The following is a 22,510-nucleotide window of genomic DNA, read 5'->3' as shown; positions in this document are numbered from 1 at the left end:
CTTATTGTTTGGTGTGCTCTAACAGCCTACTGACTTGTGACAGTGTTGATGTGTTGGATGATATCTTTGTGCAGGTAAAGTGGCTGAGACACAAAGAGTGGTGTATTATAAGGAGCTGTTCATGTTTACAGTCATGTAAATGAAGAACTGTATTTACATCAGTGGCACTATTGTGGAAATAAGATGAACACTGTGAAAGCCTGTTTAATAAATTGCATGCAGCATTTCTAACTTCTGGAACTTATTCACTATTATATCTATTATATGATATTTATGTAATGCATCTATTGAGGCCACTATTCAGCCCATGATGCCAAGTGTTATGGCTTCATTAAAATGAGATGGAAAACTCAACCTGTTGTGTGCATCAGTTTATGGACATTTATCTAAAATTCAGCAAAGATGTGTACAGTTTGACTCTGCAAGATAGAAGATCTGATTTTTTTAATTAAAAGTTATTCAAAGTTATACATACTGTCCATATTTACATAGATAAGGTTCTTGTTAGTACCTAAATCCCTTGCAAATTTCATAAATTTCATCATCATGAAACCAAAGCCCAAACTTAAACCTCATAGAACATCTATGGAGGGGCCTGAAGATGGCAGTTCACAGATCCTAGCAGGTCATTTAAGAGTTTGAAACACCTCAGCTGGCTTTTGGTTCAAAACCAGAAAGGTAAAACAGAATTCAACAGCGCCCTATAATGCACCAGTCTATGTATCTCATAATGACAGTGATTCCTGCTGTTCCATTCCACAAAGTTAGCCACCAGTTCAATTAGGAGAGACTTAGAACAAAAAGCCTGTATAAATCCAAGGTAAACCATAAACCATATCTGACACGTGGCGCTTAATCAGCAGGGAGGAAGAGCAAAAATTAGATCCGCACATATAAAGCAGTTATCATGGAGTGGTAGCGACAGTGGGGAAAAAGGCCAGCTATTAGGGAAAAGGGGCTAGTGAAAATAAAGTGTCCAGAGGTCATGGGAGGTAGGAATATGCTACCTGATGCAGGAGAATGCAGACGTGCAAGTGATTGGCTCAAGGTGATTGTGAAAGGTAGTGAATAAATGAATACAGGAGTGAGTAGGGGAATCTTAGCAATAATGGGAAACAATTCATGAAACTCAGATGACCTGTGCAGGGGGATAAGTCTTCCTGACTGAAGTTTCATTTCAATCATGACAGACTAATAGCAGAACAAAAGAGAGTGAGAGAGAAGAGGATGAAAAGGAATAATTTTATTGTGCACAGAAGAATAGCCTGTGCTGTGAATGCGGGAAAAATGCATGGACCTAGCCTATTGTTTGAAAAGAGGCGGAAGAAATCCCTTACATTACAGAGGAGGTGGAAGTTATTATTCTAAAAGAATGACCTGAATATAACTGAGTAGATAGATTACACCTGAAAAAGTGATGATTAAACCATGCTTTGACATGTGGGTGATTGCCCAAGGTTAAAAATGGGGAGAAGGTGCATAAAAAGGTCAGCCTTGAAAGGACAAAAGGGGGAATCTGTACAGAACATGGAACCCCTTGCTTTAGAATGTTTGAAAACCTAAAAAGAGATTAAGGTGAAATGCTAACTGAGAAAGGATACCTCTGTCAGGCTTGAAGAATTTGAAGGAGAACTGAATTCTTAGAAAGCCATAGAATACTAAAAAGGAATATACTGCATAGAAACAAGCCAACATAGGAAAAAAATGGACCCTCTCTGAGCAGGATATATGCAGAACTTGGAGTGTGATTAGGCATCTGTTATCTGGAGCAGAGGGAATTACTAGTCTTTAATGCAGGGAATCACCAGTAATGATGCAGGGAAAGTGAAAACATGGAGCAGAAATCATATGAGTTTGTAACACCACCACCAGTAAATACATGACTTACATGCAGTTTTGGAGAACGCTGTGTATCTAGAACTGAGGCAGAATCTGGACATATGTAGGAACCATAAACTGACACATTGAAATATTATTTGGTTACAGCTAGGGATGCAACGATACCACTTTTTTTCAAACCAATACGATACCGATACTTGGATCTGAGTACTTGCCGATACCAAGTACCGATATGAGTACTTATTAATGCCATTACACTTCATACATTTTCTTGAAAACGTGTTTTATTTTCATCAGATATTGTTTCATTCTCTGGCTGTAAGAAATAGCTGTGACTGACATTTGAACATTCCATTGTATGTGGCATTGCCACACATTTTACTCAAATAGAAGTACTGTTAAAGTACTGTTATTGACATTTTAGCATTCAACTGCATCTTTTTTTAACAAACAGAATATCTTCAAGGCAGGAGTAAGCTAGGCGGAATGTTTAAAATGTCCAACTATTTTCCGTCCAACTGCCACAGCATCAGCCACGATCCTCTGTGCTAAAAGCCCCTCATTAACAGCCAACTGGAGGGTGTGTGCGACACACGGCAGGCTCAGGAGTCAAGCATCACTCATGGCTTTGTTCATGTTTTTTGTATTATCACGTAGCACAACATGAACGGAACTTTTAGGGACCCCCCATGTCTGAAGCACACCTGCGATGGTTTACCCCTAAATTGTTTTGTATGCAGGACGACTCTTCGCAGAGTAAAATCCTCATCAATCCTCTGTGCAGTTAAACTGATGAGGGACACCGGGCTAACGTTGCTTGTCCAAAGATCAGTGGTGAAGCTGAGGGCCGAAATGTCTTGCAACAGGCTGCAGATGTGCCTCTTCACAAAGTCGTGTAGCTTTGTGTCAGTGATGTGGTGTCGGCTAGGGATCTCGGCTCCAGTACGCTGAGAAGACGTCTAAATCCCACATTATCAACAACCAACAATGGCTGGTCATCAAGAGCAATGTACTGGGTAAGAGCCTCTGTTATTTTACCTGCACATGAGTTGCTTCTTGACATCGTGACATCTTCTCCAGAGTTTGCTGCAAAGTTGGTTGTTGCTGTTTGCTATTATTAACAAACGCTTTGAACTCAGCATCATATTTGTTTTTTAGATGTTTTATCAGATTGCTTGCTCGCTTTCGTCCCTCCTCTTGACAATTTTGCAGAGCATAATTTGTAGTCCAGTTTACTTTAGTCACCATCATCCACTGTGAAATACCTCCACACCACCGATATTGCTCCTCCTTGCTCTCAATTAGCACCTGACCGCCCAAGTGAACGTCACACTGCCGTAAAGTGGTATTGATGCTGTGGTATCAGAACACTTTTACGAGTACGAGTACAGGAACAGGGTATCGAACCCGATACCCGATACTGGTATCAGTGCATCCCTAGTTACAGCACCTATTCTAAATGAATGACCCAATGCTACTGAGGGGATAGATTTATATGATACCCTGTCTAGATCAGATATCATATTATGCAGAAACAATGAATGAATGGGATACCTATAGATGCTAAAGGGGAGCATATTGAGATTCATTTTAATAGAACTAATATTGGTTTAGTAAAGGCTAGGTAAAAAAGGATCAAAACATTTAGTTGGATCCCAGCACAACCAAAGTGAGCTTGAAATGACATAATGCAGTAATTAAGAAAACATGTATCTGGACAGGTTTCAGGGGAAATATTAGTGAAACACAAAACATTTCTCAAATGACCCAAGCTAAATCATAAGATTTAAGTGAAAAAGTGCTTTGTACAGACCTGGTTGTATCTCAATATTTAAAAATAGTTCCCTAACTAATGCAGAACTCAAGAAGAGGGACAAACATGGAAATTGGGCTAGAAGTGACTCTGGTAGACCTGTAAATTAAATGGGATAAAAGTCAGAGATTATAGAATTTACCAGGCATGTGGTGATGGTAAAGATGAAGTTGTGTGTAACAACCACCCAGGTGAGGCACCTCATAAAGAATGTGATCGCTCTTGAAGGGGAACCCCCAATTTATAATATTGATGGTGCTTTGTTGTCATATAGCACGGGATATTTTTGAATTGCTACTGATGGCTCCAAATGCAGGCAGGCAAAAGAGTCAGAAGGCCAGTACAGTAATCATTTTTTTAAATCCAGCAGCTCAGAAGAAAACAAGCCCCTACATTGTTGAATAGGCATCTTTTGCCCTTGCAGTTGACATAGCAGGAGGTTTTGTTTGTTCAGAGAGGCTGGCTTTTTAGGCCAAGGTGCTAGTGGAGAAAAGGCAACTGAGGTCGATGGGTCTGTGACCTAAACTTCCGCAGATTAAACAAAAGACTAGCTTCTCTTGAAACATGAGAATATCTGAGATTGGAATTGACCAATTAGAGTTATGATTGACTGAGAAATGTGGAATGTTGCCACTGAAAACTTTAATACAGCTTGCAGGATTTTTGTACTTATGTGGGGTGAAATGTTTGCTGATGGGATGTAAGGCCTATCTAGCAGAGGCACAGGAATAGGTTAGCAGAGCCTGGAAAGTGAGGACAGGCCTCTGGTAGGCTGGGGGACAAAATGTGACTGAAATGTATGGGTGTGTGCTACAGAAGCTAAAGCTAAGGCATAATTTAAGCAACTGGAGACGTGAGTCGAAGTTTGAACTGATCTCAACAGCATTGTGTTAGGAGGGCGTCAGGTACTGGTGTGCCTGGAGCGGCTGGAACAGCTGGAGCAGTAGGGACTGGAGGAGCGGCAGTCCGTGTGAAAGAACAGTGGCTAAAATGACTGCCTTTCTAAGATGAGGAGTGGCAGATTTCCTGGTTTGTTTATGTTGCACTTGCTCTCCTCCAGGAAGTGGAGAAGCATCTGGTAAACACTGACAGCAGTACGCTTTTCAGCTGGCCAGCCAGAGGAGCACATTCAGCCACAGACTCATCCCACCACGTTGCACGACAGAGCACCACAGGAAAGATGGCTGATGCCATAACAATGTCATAAAAAGTCCTCAGGAGCCCCCCCTCCACTCCAAAGGACCCGAGTCTTCTGAGCAGGTTGAGTCTGCTCTGAGCCTTCTTATAAAGTCCAGTGGTGTTGTCTCTCCAGTCCAGTCTATTGTTCAGCTGTCAGCATCTCAATGTCTCTTCCCTGGATATTCACTGGTGTTGAGGGGAGGTGTCTGCTCCTGCAGAAATCCACCACTAGTTCTTTGGTTTTCCCTGCATTGATCTGGAGGCAGTTCTGCAGGCAACTGTCCACACCTGTCTCTGTACTCTCTGTCATCCCCATTTGTGATGAGGCTGACAACTGTGGAGTTGTCAGAGAACCTCTGCAAGTTGCAGTGAGATGAGTTATACTGGAAGTCTGCAGCATGTCAGACACACAATCCAGTATCCTCACATACTGTGGTCGGTTGGTGAGGTTGTCCAGAATCCAGAGTGTGAGATGCCGGTCCACCCCCATGAGTTCCAGCTTGTCCCTCAGGAGCATGGGCTGTATGGTGTTGAAAGAACTGGAGAAATCAAAGAACATGATTCTCACAGTGCTTCCAGGTTTATCCAGATGAGAGAGAGCTCTGTGGTAGAAGGTAAATGAAAGCATCATCCACCCCGATGCCAGGCCAGGTAGGCAAATTGCAGTGGGTCCATTGACTGTCTCACCAAGGGCTGGAGATGGACAAGAATCAGCCGCTCCAGGGTCTTCATCAGTTGGGATGTCAGTGCCACCAGCCTGTAGCTGTTGAAGTCCTTGGGGTGCTGCGTCTTCAGCACCGGTACTATGCAGGATGTCTTCCACTCTCACCAACTTCAGGTTCATGTTCTAGAGGTGCTCCACGATTTCACACAGCTGCACTGTGCAGGACTTCAGGAGGTTGAAGCTGATGCCGTCTGGACCCGTGGCCTTTCTTACCTTGATCTTCCTGAGTTCATTTCTCACCTGGGTTATTATGAGGGACTGATTGAAGCAGGGGAGCTGTGTGTTGGAAGGTGTGGGTGGAGGGGGTGGGTGTTTGGCAGGAGAAGCAGTGGGGAGTAGCTTTGAGCTGAACACTGTGGTCAGGGGTGTGGAAATGGGGTGGGGCAGTGTACTGGGGAAGCAGACGAGGGGGGTTTCAGCAGGGATTACTGAGCAGGGGGAGGTGGCAGGTGACGGATCAAATCTATTGAAAAACAGATTCAGATCATTCACAAACTCCTGTCTCAACAACCTGGAGGTCTGGTTTCCTGTGCCCAGACGTGGTTTTCAGGTGTCTCCAGACTCCACCAATGTTGTTCTGCTCCTTATTTCCTGACATAAAGGCTCTCCTCAAGGAGAAGAGGGCCTTTAGGTCAGGATTAATCCAGGGTTTGTTGTTTGAGAAACACTGCACAGTCCTGGTGGGTATTGTGTCCTCCACACAGAAGTTGATATAGTCCAATATGCAGTCTGTTAGGCTGTCGATGTCCTCCCCCATGAGAGTCATACGTTGCTATCATGATAATGTGCGAGAATTCCCTCTGCAGATAGTAAGGCCTCATGCTAACAGCCAACAGTTTAATATCCCTACAGCAGAGTCATTCTGTAACTGCGATATGGCCATTTGATAAAGTAGGGTGTGAGCCAGTGTAAATTCTGAAAGTGGTCAACTTTATATATTTAGTGTTTGTTTTGTTTATAACCCCCCCGCCCAAAAAAAAACAACAAAAAAAAAACTGAATGATATTAGAAGTAGTAATATTAGTCACATGAACATCAAATGCAGCAACATAACTTAAAGCACTATCTGCTTTTTCATGAGTCTACCTGCATGAAATTGTTTTATGATAAATTTATACAAAGACCATTTCTCTTCCACTGCTTTTAATGGACTTCAGTACTATGGTGCATTAATACTTAGACTGACTAAGAGCCCTGAACCCATGTACATATGGACAGTATGTATAACTTTAAATAAGTTTTGATAGAAATTCTGATTCTTTCTTGCAAAGTCACACTGTACACATCTTTGCTGAATTTTAGGTAAATGTCTGTAAAAGTGATGCCCACAACAGGTTGAGTTTTGAAATTCATGTTTTAATGAAGCCAGAACACTTGATATTTTGGGCTGAATGGAGCATTCAACAGAAGCACTACATAAATAAAATAAAATATCAAAACAATCAAATAGACAATATGCTGCATTGTGATACAGTACAGAAATATTGCTCTGACTTTAACTTGAGTGTAATATAGCAGAAAATATGTTACAGAAGTTAGAAATGTTGCATGCAAATTATTAAACAGTATTTCACATTGTTCATATCTTATTTACACAATAGTGCCACTGCTGTAAATAATGCAAGAAAAGCAGTGTTTCTCATTTACATGACTGTAAACATGAACAGCTTCTTATAATGCACCAGAGTTTGCATCTCAGCCACTTTACCTGCACACAGATATCATCCAACACATCAACACTGTCACAGCTGTGTGTGGTGCCAGTGTTGGTAATATTTGCAAGTCAGTAGGCTGTTAGAGCACACCAAACAATAAGTCAAGACAGTTTTGTGTTAGAAAAATCACCCTGAAATATTTTTCCTGATATGATCATTCTGAAAGCTGATCTGAACCAGCTGTAAAATAAGGCATAAATAAAGGGATTGAACATTGAATTGGTCAGTGCAAGGTAGATAAGAGTTTCAAGTAGTGCAACTGGCACTGACACATGATTCAAAAACTGAAAGGTATAACAGAGGAAGTAAGGAAGCCAACACATCAGAAAAACTCCCATAACAGTAGCCAGAGTTTTAGTGGCCTTTCTCTCCATCTTACTGACAGTTGCTCCAGACTTTGTGCTCTGACAGTTTGTGTTGTGGATGCTGAGAGCCTGTCTCTGTGCCACAAGGAAAATTTTTAGGTAGATACAGAGCATTATGATCACTGGAAGGTAAAATACAAAAAGAGGTGCCAAAATGTTTACAAGTAAAATTTTAATGAAACACATTTCTTCACATTTTTCATAGTTTAATCCTGCAACTAAAAAGCCAGTGGCAACTAGGATGGAAACACTCCATGTTACCAGGATCATGACTGCAGCACTGTGAGCATTTATCTCAGTTCTATATGTCAGAGGCTGACACACTGCATAATATCTGTCAATAGAAATAAAACATAAATTCAAAATGGAAGCTGCGCTCAGTGTTACATCAAAGTAGCCACGTACTTTACAAAATATATCTTCATAATACAGACAAGAGCTTACAGTGAATTCCATGCTGAAAGGAAAGACTAGAACACCAACAAGCAGGTCAGCCACAGCCAGAGAGAGAGTAAGATAGTTTGTAGGAGTGTGGAGCTGTTTGAAGTAAGTGATGGAGATTATTACAAGAAGGTTTCCACAAACAATTACAACAGATAATGAAACTAGGAAAATGTTTAAAAAAACACATATTGCAGAGTGGGTGTATATCAGTGTGTTAGAGACCTTATCTATTTGATAACATGGATGTATTTTATCAGTGTGGTTGTCAGTTACTTCTGGTGCCATGTTTCTGGGCTCCTGCAAATCAGTTTTAATTCATGATTAATAATATTTAAAAAATCAGTGGTTATTTTAAATATTTTTTCTAGATAAATGCAATGATAATCTCTCAGAAGAAGATTTTCAGTTCATGTCCTACCTTTGAAATGCTCAAGACAGTTCCTCTTTACTGTGTGACTGTGCATAATCTTGATTTTTATCAACTCCTTTCTCATTAACATAGTTGATACCATCTTTATTTGTCCAATCAGATGACAGACTTTTCATCTTAATGACATCAGAGTCAGAGTATCATGCTGTGCTGTGGATGAGTTTAATCTATTAAATAAGTTTTGAATTCTTTCATTTTAGCAGAATAATTAATTACTGGTAATAGTGTCATCACTAAGACAATAATACTAGCACATACAGTACAGTGGTGGAAAAAAGTTTTCGGACACCCTTAAAATTTTACACAATCTCAAATATTATCATGAAATATTTGGGGAAAAATCTTTTTTCTTATTTTTATTGTTTAAAAGAAAAACTAACAAAATAAATTCTTGACAGTTTCAATATGTCAGTTCTCAACATTGTCTGAATCAAAGTCAACAAATAACAGAGAATGTGTTTAAAACTGAACAAAAAATAAATAAACCATCACATCATCAAATTAATATTTAGTAGTCCTGCCATTAGCGCGCAGTAGAGTTCTAATGGCATGTTCCCCACGAGCCTTTTACACTGTTGAGGGATAATCTTGTCACGTTCTTCTTGAATTACTACTCTTAATTCTTCTAAATTCTTTGGTTTACGCTTTGAAACAGACATTTGATAAGCCGTGTTCTCCTGGCCCTGGATGTGTGGCAAGTGGCATTATCTTGTTGAAACATCCAGTTTTTACCTTGACGGAACAGTGCACGTGCAGAAGGGAGCATGTGGGTTTAGAGAATGGCACAATACTTGGCAGAGTTCAATGTGCCATCACAGACAGTGAGAAGGCCAACACCAGCAGCACTCATGCATCCCCAAACCATGATACTGCCTCCATCACACTGCCTCCGCCAGCTTGCCTTCTTCGCATAGCGCATCCTGCTGCCATGTGTTCCTCAGGTAAGCAACGCACACGCACCAGTCATCCACGTGATGTAAAAGAAAATGTGATTCATCAGGCCAGGCCACCTTCTTCCATTGCACCATGGTCCAGTTCTGATGCTCATGTGCCCATTACTGGTGCTTTCGGCGGTGGACAGGGGTCAGCATGGACACCCTGACTGGTCTGTGGCTATGCAGCCCCATACGCAACAAACTGCAATGCACTGTGTATTCTGACATTGTTTTATCAGAACCAGCATTAACTTTTTCGGCAGTTTGAGCTACAGTAGCTTATCTGTTGGATTGGACCGCCCAGGCCAGCCTTTGCTCCCCATGTGCATCAATGAGCCTTGGCCACCCATGATCCTGTTGCTGGCTCACCACTGTTCCTTCCCTGGGCCACTTTTGATAGATACTGACCACTGCAGACCAGGAACCCCCCGCAAGAGCTGTAGTTTTAGAGATGCTCTGACCCAGTCGTCTAGCCATTGCAATTTCTTCCCACACTTCAACTTTTAGGACAAAATATTCACTTGCTCCCTAATATACCCCCCCCTCCACTAACAGGTACCATGATGAAGAGATAATCAGTGTTATTCACCTCACCTGTCAGTCATCATGATGTTATGCCTGATTGGTGTAAAGTGGTATAGGATTATATTTTATGATAATCATAGTCTTTGAAAGCTCTGGCAGGCCACATTAAGTGGTGGGCTGGATTTGGCCTGTGGGCCTTGCATGTGCATGCACGAAAAATACTTACATGGTTACGGCCACAGACAGGGTTCATGTGTATCTCTCTTGTGAACTACAGTGTGTATGTGTCAAAGTGGTTAAAAAAAATGCGACCGAGGTCAAAAGTATGTCTCCATTTTAGTAAGACTGATGCCAGAAAGTTGCTCCAAGCTGCACAAAGATTTAAAGGTCCTTAGTATGCAGCTGTGAGGTTTAGACACTAACTTGTTCTTTTCCACTGAAAATTATTTGTTGTATATTTTTTTATGTTAAAAAAAACTGCTTTGAGTGGAAAAATGCCAAAGCTAATGCCAAAAGCCAATTTTCAGAGGTATAGTTAAGGTTATTTTGGAAACATTTTTAAGCTAGCCTCAGGTAGGGGCCGAAAACCCTGGCTCTGACAATAAGGTTTGCTTCACAGAAAAGTGAGTTGTGTGTCTCAACTGAGGCTCTGTTTATGGAAGTCACTTAGGCCAGTGCAATTTTGGCATCCTTTTGCTGCCATGTCAAGGTCTTCATTCTAAATTAAGTCACCCCCATCCACAAACTTGGAGTTACATGTTACCCACCAACCCAACAACTATCCCTGTGTCTTTCCAAGTCTGTGGAAAGATTGATTGTTTCAGGTTGGTATTCAGTATCTGACAAACTGTCTATAGCCATGAAAAATTGTTTATTATCTATATTATCAATCCCAGGTTGTTTATTATTACATTTAAACTTTATTAATTTATCGACTGTATCACTTTTAATTCTCTAAAGTCAAAATGATTGGGTTTGTCCATTGTAGTTTTGTTATCAATAAGATTTCATCCAGCTGATTTCAGGTCAACAGAAAATGAAATGAAAACAAGCCACAAAGTGACAGGTTGTATGATTAAGAATGCTGCTTTGCAGAGAGTGTGCATGGCCTGATGATATTAAATTAACTAATATATCCAGACATAGATAGAGACAAAGAGGATAAAAAGATGAAGCCTGGACAGATGCAACAACATTAGCAAATCCAGTGCCATCCACTTGTTACAGTATGAATCAAGTTTTGATGTCATCTCAACTTTCTGTGTAATAATATCCAGAACAAGGAAAAGTCTTCACAATCAAAAAAGAACCTGTTCAACAACACAGCAGTTAATCCTGCCCCTACAATGTTCAGTTACTGGTCAGGACTATGCAAGAGAGGTGTTGATTTTTACTCTGGAATTTTGTAGGTTTCAGTGGTAGTCTGTGTTATTCTGACACGGTAAGTTATAGTTGTCATAATTGGTATTTAACTTAACATTTTAGTCACCTGTTTTTTTGTCAACAATAATGCATAATGCAGGTTTTCAAGAAACATAAAAACAGACACATTAACCATCAGGATGAGGGTGCTATATCCATGTAACAGATGTCATCAATTTGGGCAACAGTGCATCGCAAAGATGGTAAATATAATGAAGGATTCTATAAAGTTACACTACTCACAATAAGTTAGGGATATTGTGAGAGACTCAGTGGATGTCATACATACGGTGTTTGTTTCACTTCAGGGATTTTTGGGATAGGGAGGCAGTTGTATTGGGGTGATAGACACACCTCATTTTGTGTTTTCCACGTAATGGTCTCACTGTGTACAGTGTGTACAGGAGTGGAGCCCCACGAGTGACAGACCGCAACGATGACCTGTACCTAAGGACCTATGCACTCAGACATCGTTAAGCAACTGCCACACAGCTGCAGGCCCATTTACGAGATGTGAGGGGTACTAGGGTTTCCAGACAAACCATTCGCAACCGACTCCACCGCTTTGGCTTGAATGCCAGACGACTGTTGCAGGTGACTCCACTGACACCAAGACACCGCCAGTGAATGTTTGCAGTGGGCACAAGACCATGTGACCTGGACAATGCAGCAGTGGTCTACCGTCCTGTTCACTGATGAGTGTCGGGTCACCTTGCACAGAAATGATGGTCGTCAGCGTTGCTGGAGAAGGCGAGGTGAGCGATACGCCGAGGTCAACATGGTCCCCAGGGTTCACTTTGGTGGAGGAGGTGCAACAGTCTGGGCAGGCATCACCAGTCAGCCCAAAAAAGATTTGGTTATTGTAGATGGCTCAAACACTGCACGTTCTTAACTTAGAGACATCATAGAACCCATCATCATCCCCCAATTCCGCCAGCACACCCCCAACTTTCTGTTCGTGGACGATGATGCTCCACCACATCATGCCAGAATTGTCACAGCTCGACTTCAGGAAGTCAGAGTGCCTCATATGGTATGGACAGCAATGTCCCCTGACCTGAACCCCATAGAGCACGTCTGGGACCAGCTGAAGCAGAGACTGGATGATCGTACCCCACCCCCACGTGACCTGGCAGAACTGCGTGTAGCACTTGTTGAAGAGTGGAATGCATTGCCTCAGAACAACATCATGAGGCTAGTGAGGAGCATGAGACGTCGCTGTCAAGCTGTCATTGCGGCAAATGGTGGAAACACCCGCTACTGACATTTTCAATTTTGTTATTTGGGGCTATCCTTGTTATTGTCTAAATTTTTGGGGTAATACATATTAAACAAATGAAAATGGTGTTTCTTCTCATTCATTATTAGTAATATCAAAGGGAACTTTTACTTATTTCATTAAAATTCAGACCAAACAGGAAAAGCATTCATGTAAACAACAATATCCCTAACTTATTGTGAGTAGTGTACATCTCATGATTGTGCTTATACTGCATTACAGTATGATCCTCAGACTAAAACCCAATTAAAACAATTCAGTAGGTCTCCAAACACTGCAGCCTCAGCTGAGCCACATACATCATCTCCAGCAGAAGCATCAATATTAATTAATAAAGGCAACACTTTCATTCATCATTTATTTTAAATGACAAGGGCCTGCACTGTTGATTCTTGAGGTGTCGAGACAGATTTCTGTTAAACTGACATCACAGGGCTGAAATCTGATTGAATTAAAGCTCTATCATAAACAGACTGGATTGGAAGCAGCGCAACCAAGTGGAAAGCTATGAGGTGAAGAGAACAGCGATTGGGAACAATTTAATACATATAGTATTAATGGAAAAAAAACATATAAAAATATTATTCAGTGATTGTGACAGTGTCTAACAATAGCCTCACTGACCATTGTTTGAGAGGCTTGTTTTCTCAGGACTCACGACGGGCTATGAGTACCAGAGGAAGCTCCAGCTACAGGAGGGAAGAGCAAACTGACTGGGTCAGGAAAACTGTTTGATTCTTATTTTGTTCACAAAAACATCTATCTGGCAATAGTGGTTTATATATTCAACTATGAGTATATTTACCTTTAGTGCCTAGAGCAGAACTTACAGGGAGCACATTACCCCACACACACATACTTCCACATTCCCTTTCCTTGAAATTTTGTAAATGTTTTGAAAATAAAATAGAACAGAGCATTGTAAACATCTTTCAATTGCATTCTTGACATAATCATTAGAACAGTTGCTATTAGCAGATATTGTGCTGCAAAACTGGATATTTGTGGGGTAAAAAAAATCCCAGAAATTACAGAAAGACATTAAATAATGAATTAATAAAATATCACTGTCTGAGGTTTCACAGAAAAACACTGACCACCCACAACATTCACTACCATCTAGATTTAAAGGAGCAGTGTGTAGGATTTAGTGACATCTAGTGGTGAGAATGCACAATGCAGCCAACTGAATAACTGTCCCCTCAACTTTCCTTTTCCAAGTGTGTCAGAGAGTCTATGGCAGCTGTCAGGCAATAAAATGGCACCAACTATCACATCGCCAATCAACTCTGTCAAGAAAACTAAACAGTGGCCCTATATATAGCCACTGGTTGGTTCAGTTTGTCCATTCTAGGCTTTTGTAATAACATGGCACTGCAACATGGCGGACTCTGTGGAGGAGGACCTGCTCCCTTTGTGGATAAAAATTATTCATTCTAAGAGAATTAAGAGACAACAATGATTAGTTTTGGGTGATTACATACTAATAAAAACATATTTTCCATTTCTGCAGAAAAGATCCCCATAAATGTTACAGACTGGATCTTTAAAGAAATCACATAGAAATCAGTCCACAGGCTGTTGTAGACAAGTGAGTCAGGGACTGTCTTGTTTATAATTATAAATAAAATGCAAAAAAAAAAAAAAAAAAAATGATTCTTACATATAGTAACATTAAGTAAAGGACCTGGATACCTTATCAATGCGATCCTAAGCCTCCCTACAGTTCATTTTAGTGCTTGATGACTGATTCAGAACTGGCAGAATGGCAACTGATAATACTGTTAACATCTGGGCTGGGTTTACCCACCCATACATCATTGCCTCAGCACTTGCCACAATATCATCTTTAAAATACTCAATTTTTGCAGCTCAAGTTTGCAACACACTTTCCAGCAAAGGCAATGCAATATGCAACAAAACAATTAGCACATCTTCCCATAGTATATCTTAACTCCTCAGACTCATAGTGAGTGACATGAGAATGACCTGTGTAGATTAACTGCCTTGAGGCAAGGAACCAGGTTAAAGGACATTTACCTTATAACCTCAATATACCCCCAAATCCAGCTGGGTACTTCTGTTGCATATCTTGTACTTAAAAATGTGCTTAGCTAGGACACAGTACAACCATGGCAACACTTGTTGTTATCTCTTTGTGCATATCACTCACACACATGTACACACACACACACACACACACACACACACACACACACACAAATGTTTTTGCTGATCTTTGTTGTAATGGCATCATAGGATGCAGTGTACCACATCTGATTGGACAACTTGAGTTTGTAATAATCATATTCATGAGATAGGGCTTAATAAATAAAAAGTCTACGTCCTGGATGGTGGTGTTGTTTCCAAGGACATCCAGTCTATCAGTCTATCGGGTTTAACTGGTATAGTATAACACTATAACTATCATATATATATATATATATACATACATATTGTGCATTTACACTGTACTAAATATTATAAACGTAATACACGTGATGAAATTTGCTGTATATATGCTGAACTGCACAAGATAAAAACATGGAACTGGAAAGCAGTGTCAACAGGACTGATTTTATTGACATACATCCATGCTATAAAGTAGATGTCACTTACCTACTGACAAGAACCCATTCCATATTATGTATATTATTGCATATTTTCCTTGGCTCATTATCTGTTGTAACAGTTTGTGGAAACCTTCTTGTAATAATCTCCATCATTTACTTCAAACAGCTCCACACTCCTACAAACTATCTTATTCTCTCTCTGGCTGTGGCTGACTTGCTTGTTGGTGTTCTAGTCTTACCTCTCACCACTGAATTCTCTGAAACCACATGTCTGTATCACTATGATCTATTTTGCAAAATACGGGGCACCTTTGATGTATCACTGTGTACATCTTCTATTCTGAACTTGTGTTGTATTTCTATTGACAGATATTGTGCAGTGTGTCAGCCTCTGACATATAGAACTAAGATAAATAATCATGTTGTCCTTCTCATGGTCCTTGGGAGCTGGGGTATTTCGGCCCTGATTGGAATTAGCTTTATAATTGCAGGATTACAACAAGAAATATGTTTCAAAACGTGTTTAGATGATGTTATAATTGCAAACATTGTGGGACTTATTTTTGCATTTTACCTTCCACTGATCATAATGCTCTGTATCTATCTCAAGATTTTCCTTGTTGCACTGAGACAGGCTCGCAGCATCCACAACACAAACTGTCAGAGCACAAAGTCTGGAGCAACTGTCAGTAAGATGGAGAGAAAGGCCACCAAAACTCTGGCTATAGTTATGGGAGTTTTTCTGATGTGTTGGTTACCTTTCTTTCTCTGTACCACTATTCGTTCATTTAGTAATGTTTCAGTGCCAGTTGGTTTACTTGAATTACTTAACTGGCTTGCACTGTCAAACTCAATGCTCAATCCATTTATTTATGCTTTCTTTTACAGCTGGTTCCGAGTGGCATTCAAAATGATAATTTCTGGAAAAATAATTCAAGGTGATTTTACTAACTTAAAACTACTCTGATTTGCTGATCACTGAGCTGAAATACTGATATGTTCTATACACATAAACAAAATAAATGGTGGTACATCTAAGGCCTAAATCGTCCTATTAGTAATATTTCTAAATTACTGATGTTTAGTGCCTCTTCATCAGACAAAAGGCTCAGGGTTTATCATAGTTCAGCCAGCAGATTTATATCATATATTCCAACCCTTTTATTTTCACAAGTCACAAGTAATCCTCTTGCTTCACTGAAATCAGTAACAATAGCCTCACTGACCATCGTTTGAGAGGCATGTTTTCTTGTGACTCATGACAGGCTATGAGTACCACAGGAAGCTCCTGTTACAGGAGGGAAGAGCAAACTGCCTGGGTCAGGAAAACTGTTTATTTTGTTCACAAAACATCTATTCCACATTCCCTTTCCTTGAGATTCTGTAAATGTGTTGAAAATAAAATAGAACAGAGCATTGTAAACATCTTTCAATTGCATTCTTGACATAATCATTAGAACAGTTGCTATTAGCAGATATTGTGCTGCAAAACTGGATATTTGGGGGTAAAAAAAAAATCCCAGAGATTACAGAAAGACAGAATAAATAAAATATCACTGTCTTTGAGGTTTTACAGAAAAACACTGACCACCCACAACATTCACTACCATCTAGATTTAAAGGAAAATTACTGTATTTTTTACCTGTGCCTATAAATGGGGACAATAATATTTGGAATCTGTGCAATATTGAGCTAGAGCAGCATACCTGACCTCTGTGAACAATTGCTGTAATGAAATTCAATAGACAACTGTCCAGTTCAAAGTATGTCCACTTAAGTACTTGTTTTTGCTACTGACAGGTTCAGATTGCTGTGTCTGACAACATTATGGACAGGAGTCCCACAGAAAGACAAGAGTAAGATCTTTTTTTAACAAGAAACACTGCTATATATTGGTACCAGACTCCTTTTAATTTTTTTTTTTTTTTTTACCAAGGAGTACATGGAAGTTGCTGGAATACCACTGCTTCAATTGGTTAGTTTGTTTGAGTTATTGTGTGGTAGTTTTACTTTTGCAAAGGATCTGAATACTTCTCCCACCACTAAAAGTCACACAGATGTGCTTATTAATGTTAGGCGTTTTATTATTTTTTTGTTGAATTATATCTCTTCCCTGTCACATCAATGATCAGTCTCTAAGCCACTTTACTGAGAAATTCAGACAATATATAGTATAGTATATTGCTATACTATACTATATATTTGACTAAAATGTTGGTGGGCGCAGAGAATTTAAAGTTCCACAGAAGCGTTGAAGCAGATGAAGAAGCATTTTGACCTTGTCTGAGTGGACTGAGCAGCCTTTTGTGGTGTGGACTGATCACGAGAACCTAGACTATATTCACTCTGGTAAACAATTAAAATCACTAAAACAAAACCTGATGTTGTCTAAGTTAGCATGAACTGAAACTGGTTGTGCATCAGTCTTTAAGGTAAATAGTGCATTTTTGTGCCATTATCACAGAATTGCTGATTATTTATGAAAGACCGATTTGTTTGTGAAATTTCAGGAGCATGGAAGCATGGATATATTAAACATTACTGATATTGTTATGAGCATGCGTCTCTGTTATGAATCATGTTTCCAGCATATTATGTGTTTTATTATATGTTTTTCCTGGCATAACTGTTGTCATAATATGTGGAAATTTTCTTGTGATAATTTCCATCATTTACTTCAAACAGCTCCACACTCCAACAAACTACCTTATTCTCTCCTTGGCTGTGGCTGACCTGCTAATGGGGCTTTTATCTGTCCTCTTAATATGGCATTCTCTCTAACCTCGTGTTTGCATCAGGCCAGTTTACTTTGCAAAATCCATGGCAGTTTTGATATAGTAAGCACATCTTCTATTATGAACTTATGCTGTATTTCTATTGACAGATATTATGCTGTGTGTCAGCCTCTCACGTATAAAGCTAAAATAAATCAGCATGTTGCTGGGATCATGAGCCTGGTGAGCTGGGGTGTTTGTGTCCTAACTGGAATCATCTTCTTAATAACTCTGCTTAATCAAGATACTTGTGAAGAAGAATGTTTTTTACTTCTTATCATTTATCTATGCTTTCTTTTACAGCTGGTTTAGGGCAGCTTTTAGAATAATCATTTCTGGAAAAATATTTCATGGTGATTTTGCCAACTCAAAACTGCACTGATTATGTCAATAATGTTAAAAAATAAAGAAAACATATTGATGAACACATTCTCTGTTTTGTCTTTTGCAGTATAATTGAACTGTCACTGTTTATAACTCTATGTACCTCAAGGATATGAGTTTTTAAAGATACTCAAAATATTTTCAAGTTTGCATGTGCTTTGTTCTTGATCATATTGCTGGGGTTCAAGGACTGAGAAATATTACTATGTGTGTATATGTACAAAAGTAGTACTGTTTAAGATATTTTCTGGGTGTGCTCAAATATGCACCAAGGCTGGCTATATACCATGTGAGACTAATGAAGATATGCATTGCTCAGTTACCTGACATGAAAGAAAGCAGACTGACAACAAAGATATTTATTTGGGAGAGACAATTCATTGGCTCAATAACTGGTAGTTATGTATACCATGTCAACAGCATTACAGTTTGAATGGTTTGTACATGTTGTTTTACAGCTAAGGGTTAGGGGCGTCATTTTCTGATAAAGACATATAATGAAAAGGTCAGGATTTGTTTGTTCAGAGAATCTGTTTGCTGAGGGAAAAGGCAGTGGGCTGATGATATACAGCACCAAAACTGTACATGTAAGATGACAAAAAATAATATGGTACTGAGAATTATGTTGCAAGCAAAGATCCCTTAAAGCCCACATGATATTTGATATTTTACCATATATTGTTGAAACTAACTGGTATGTCAGTCTGGAAGAGATACTCTCTGAACAAAACAGAAAATTTCATTTTCTGTCCTATTTTTCTGTAATTTTGATAAAAATAATACTTTGTTTAGTAAGATAAAAATGATATGTTCTCATATGAAAGCCATATACCTGGAGGAAGCCTGGGAGAGAAAATGCCTTGTGACCCCATGTGGGGTGGGCTGTTTGGTGTGACACAGAATCAAAAATAAGACTAAAAAACAACGATGTACACAGAATCTGCACTGAACTGCTTTGTTTGTAGTGTTAAAAGTAAATTAAGCACTCTCTGCTGTAAAATTATGACTGTAAATAAATGGCTAATATGATCCCAGAGGACGAAATAAAAACACAAATCTGACAAATTAAAACAAGACATAATTTCGAACTCATTTGAAATAATAAGCAGTTATCTGCAGGTTAGGATAAGGCAGCAAAAACTTATTTCCAAACATTCTGTGTTTAATATCAGATAATATAAATATACTCTATATGTCATTCTCAGAAGTCATGGAAACTCACAAGATATTTGGAACAATGAAAGTGAATATCTCAGTTGGTGGAACATTAATGAGAATATGATCCTTACTACAAAGATTAAAGGCTATGACACTAAATACAAATAACCCCTATATGGAAGAGTGTGACAAAATATCATGCATTTATATTTACATATACCGTATACAGTGGCATGTATTGTGTAGGCCTCCCAGTTACGTCTAACTAAGATATGGGATATTTAAGGATAGTACACAGGTATAATACAGGTATAATACATGGAAATAAGATGGAAGATTTTAGTTAAGACCATAAAATTTACCTCTGATATCAGTCAATATACTCCCACTCATTTCAACACTACTGGGTGTGATAGATAAACTAGAAAGCACTCAGAGAGCGCAGACCTCTGCTAGGGGAGCTCTTTTCCCCCATATGGAATTGTTTTGTATTTGATATTGATGAATAATAATAATTCAAGCATCTCTATTGTGTTAAGTACAGTGCTGACATCAGCATCCCTACTGTGTTAAGTACAGTGCTGACGTCAGCATCTCTGTTGTGATAGGTGCATTGTATTTTGGTGTGTTACTTGCAATAACAACATTGTGTTACTAATGTGTTTCCAAATAATTGAAACTTAAGTTAGAGTAGCTCTAGATTTAAATAAAGCCACATATTTGAAATTTACCTTTGAATATTGCCAAGATCCAGATGTTGGAAAACCTATTGTAAGCTTTTCCTATACTTTCTGTCAAACATCCTGAGCCTTCTCTGTGGAGTAACATGCAACAATGTTAAAAAATGGCCCTATCTCACAATGATGAGATGAGAATGAGAATTCTTCAAAAAATTCCTGGATCCAGACAATGATCCAGATCACTCCCAAAATATAATCAATTGGTCGTTGTGTCATTTCTGACCATCATTTTGTATAAAGTTGCTAACAGAGAAACAGACAATGCACAATCAAACACAAACAAACAAGAAAGCACTCAGCAAGCACAGACCTCTGCCAAGGGAGCTAATTTCCCCCATATGGCATTGTTCCCCTCGCCAAAAAGGTTATGTTTTTGCCAGAGTTATCTGTAGGCATGACAGTGGAAAGGGGCCCACAGAGGCTGCATATGTACAGGGCCAACATTTTTATGCCATACACAATAAGTTAGCTTTCAGGCACTGATGAGGAAGACTGTTAAAGGCCATGGGTTTTTCCTTAGATAAACCCATGGCCTTAGATAATATACATTCTATTTGCTTCACTTTTAATCTGTCTTAATTTATTACATGTCTGTAATTTTTTTATGCAAACACACACACTCATCACATCTACATTGCGTGACAACTTGTCATCTCATAACACGTACTTCTCCACAACTGATTGGTGAGCTTAAGAAGAAACTAATTATGATAATAAGGTAGCTACTGAAATAGTTACTTCATCTTCAACTGATAGCAAGAGGGGTTAACAATAATGGTAGGTTGCCTCACGATGAGCAAAAATAAAATGACATCATCTTATCTCCTCACATAAAGCTCGAACATCTGGATTGCAGGAACCAGACAGCATGCATCACAAGTTCATTTTTAACAAAACTGATATTTTTCAGGAAAAATACGCTTGTGATAACTCAGTAAATGTATCGTGTTTAATGGCTATCAGTCCATTAACTATAAGTATATTATTATGTCTTTTCTATGGATGCTTATCTGTAGTTATAACATGTGGCAACCTGCTTGTAATAATGTCCATTGTTTATTTCAAACAGCTCCACACTCCTACAAACTATCTCATCCTCTCTCTGGCTGTTGCAGACCTGCTTGTGGGAACTTTAGTCTGTCCCTTTAGCATGGCACTCACTGAATCTTCATGTTGGTATTATGAAAGTTTGCTTTGCAAAATAAGAGGCAGCTTTGATATAATGCTGAGTAATTCTTCAATTCTTCACTTGTGTTGTATCTCTGTTGACAGATATTATGCAGTGTGTCAGCCTCTGACATATACAACAAAAATGAATGACCATGTTGCGACCATCATGATCCTGGTGAGCTGGACTGTTTCTGTTGTGATTGGAACTGGTGTGATGATAGCGGGATTTCAGAAAGGGAACTGTGAGGACAGTTGTTCATTTGATATTCAAATAAGGCCCATTTTTGGATGCATTGCATCTTTTTATCTCCCAGCAATTGTCATGCTCTGTGTCTACCTGAGGATTTTCCAGGTGGCACAGAAACAGGCTCACAGCATCCACAACACAACCCATCAGAGCACAAAGTCTGGTGCAACTGTCAGTAAGATGGAGAGAAAGGCCACCAAAACTCTGGCTATTGTTATGGGAGTTTTTCTGATATGTTGGACTCCTTTTTTTCTTTGCATTACCTTCCAGCCAGTAAGTAATTATGGAATACCGGTTTCTGTCATTGAAATATTTAGTTGGCTTGGAAGGTCAAATTCAATGCTGAACCCATTTGTTTATGCTTTCTTTTACCGCTGGTTCAGGGGAGCTTTCAGAATGATCATTTCTGGGAAAATATATCAGGGTGATTTTGAAAACTCAAAGGCTCCTTTAATGTCTTATTCATTGAGCTGAAATGTGTGCTATGTGTTGATACATAGCACAATAAACATAATATTTCTGCTTTTTGTGTGTCTGGATTGTTACAAAACATTATATACTGTAAGTGCTTATACAGTAGAAATGAATGTATAGATACAACTATAGTATGTAGCCGCTGAAACAGTATATAGCTATGTGTCGTCAAATAGTGTTCATATAAAGTCATTAATTAAAAGATAACTAATATAGTTTAACACTACATTAACTGTCATAACCAAAATTTACTTCCACTTGCTAAGTTGAAAATAGGAATCAATGTGTATTTTCAAACAGTTTCAGCATTGTATGCAGC

The 22,510-nt window shown here is 39.1% G+C and overlaps 3 protein-coding genes across 3 annotated transcripts; 2 read left to right on the top strand and 1 right to left on the bottom strand.

Annotated features, from left to right (window-relative positions):
* Window positions 1-7,371: 7,371 nt before the first annotated feature.
* Window positions 7,372-8,364, bottom strand: LOC108901804 (trace amine-associated receptor 1-like). The gene has a single exon (XM_018703442.1). It carries the CDS (start codon window positions 8,362-8,364, stop codon window positions 7,372-7,374), a length of 993 nt encoding a protein of 330 aa, XP_018558958.1.
* Window positions 8,365-15,214: 6,850 nt separating this feature from the next.
* LOC108901803 (trace amine-associated receptor 1-like) lies at window positions 15,215-16,210 on the top strand. Its single transcript, XM_018703440.1, has one exon. The coding sequence runs from the start codon at window positions 15,215-15,217 to the stop codon at window positions 16,208-16,210; it is 996 nt and encodes a 331-aa protein (XP_018558956.1).
* Window positions 16,211-16,501: 291 nt separating this feature from the next.
* LOC108901802 (trace amine-associated receptor 1-like) lies at window positions 16,502-22,191 on the top strand. Its single transcript, XM_051068496.1, has 3 exons — window positions 16,502-16,562; window positions 21,317-21,496; window positions 21,569-22,191. Exons 1-3 carry the CDS (start codon window positions 16,502-16,504, stop codon window positions 22,189-22,191), a joined length of 864 nt encoding a protein of 287 aa, XP_050924453.1.
* Window positions 22,192-22,510: the final 319 nt, after the last annotated feature.

Source organism: Lates calcarifer, unplaced genomic scaffold (genome assembly GCF_001640805.2).
Source record: "Lates calcarifer isolate ASB-BC8 unplaced genomic scaffold, TLL_Latcal_v3 _unitig_4671_quiver_767, whole genome shotgun sequence".
Taxonomy (NCBI): domain Eukaryota; kingdom Metazoa; phylum Chordata; class Actinopteri; family Centropomidae; genus Lates; species Lates calcarifer.
The sequence above is the reverse complement of the archived record's forward strand: the minus strand, read 5'-3'. Positions and strand labels throughout refer to the sequence as shown.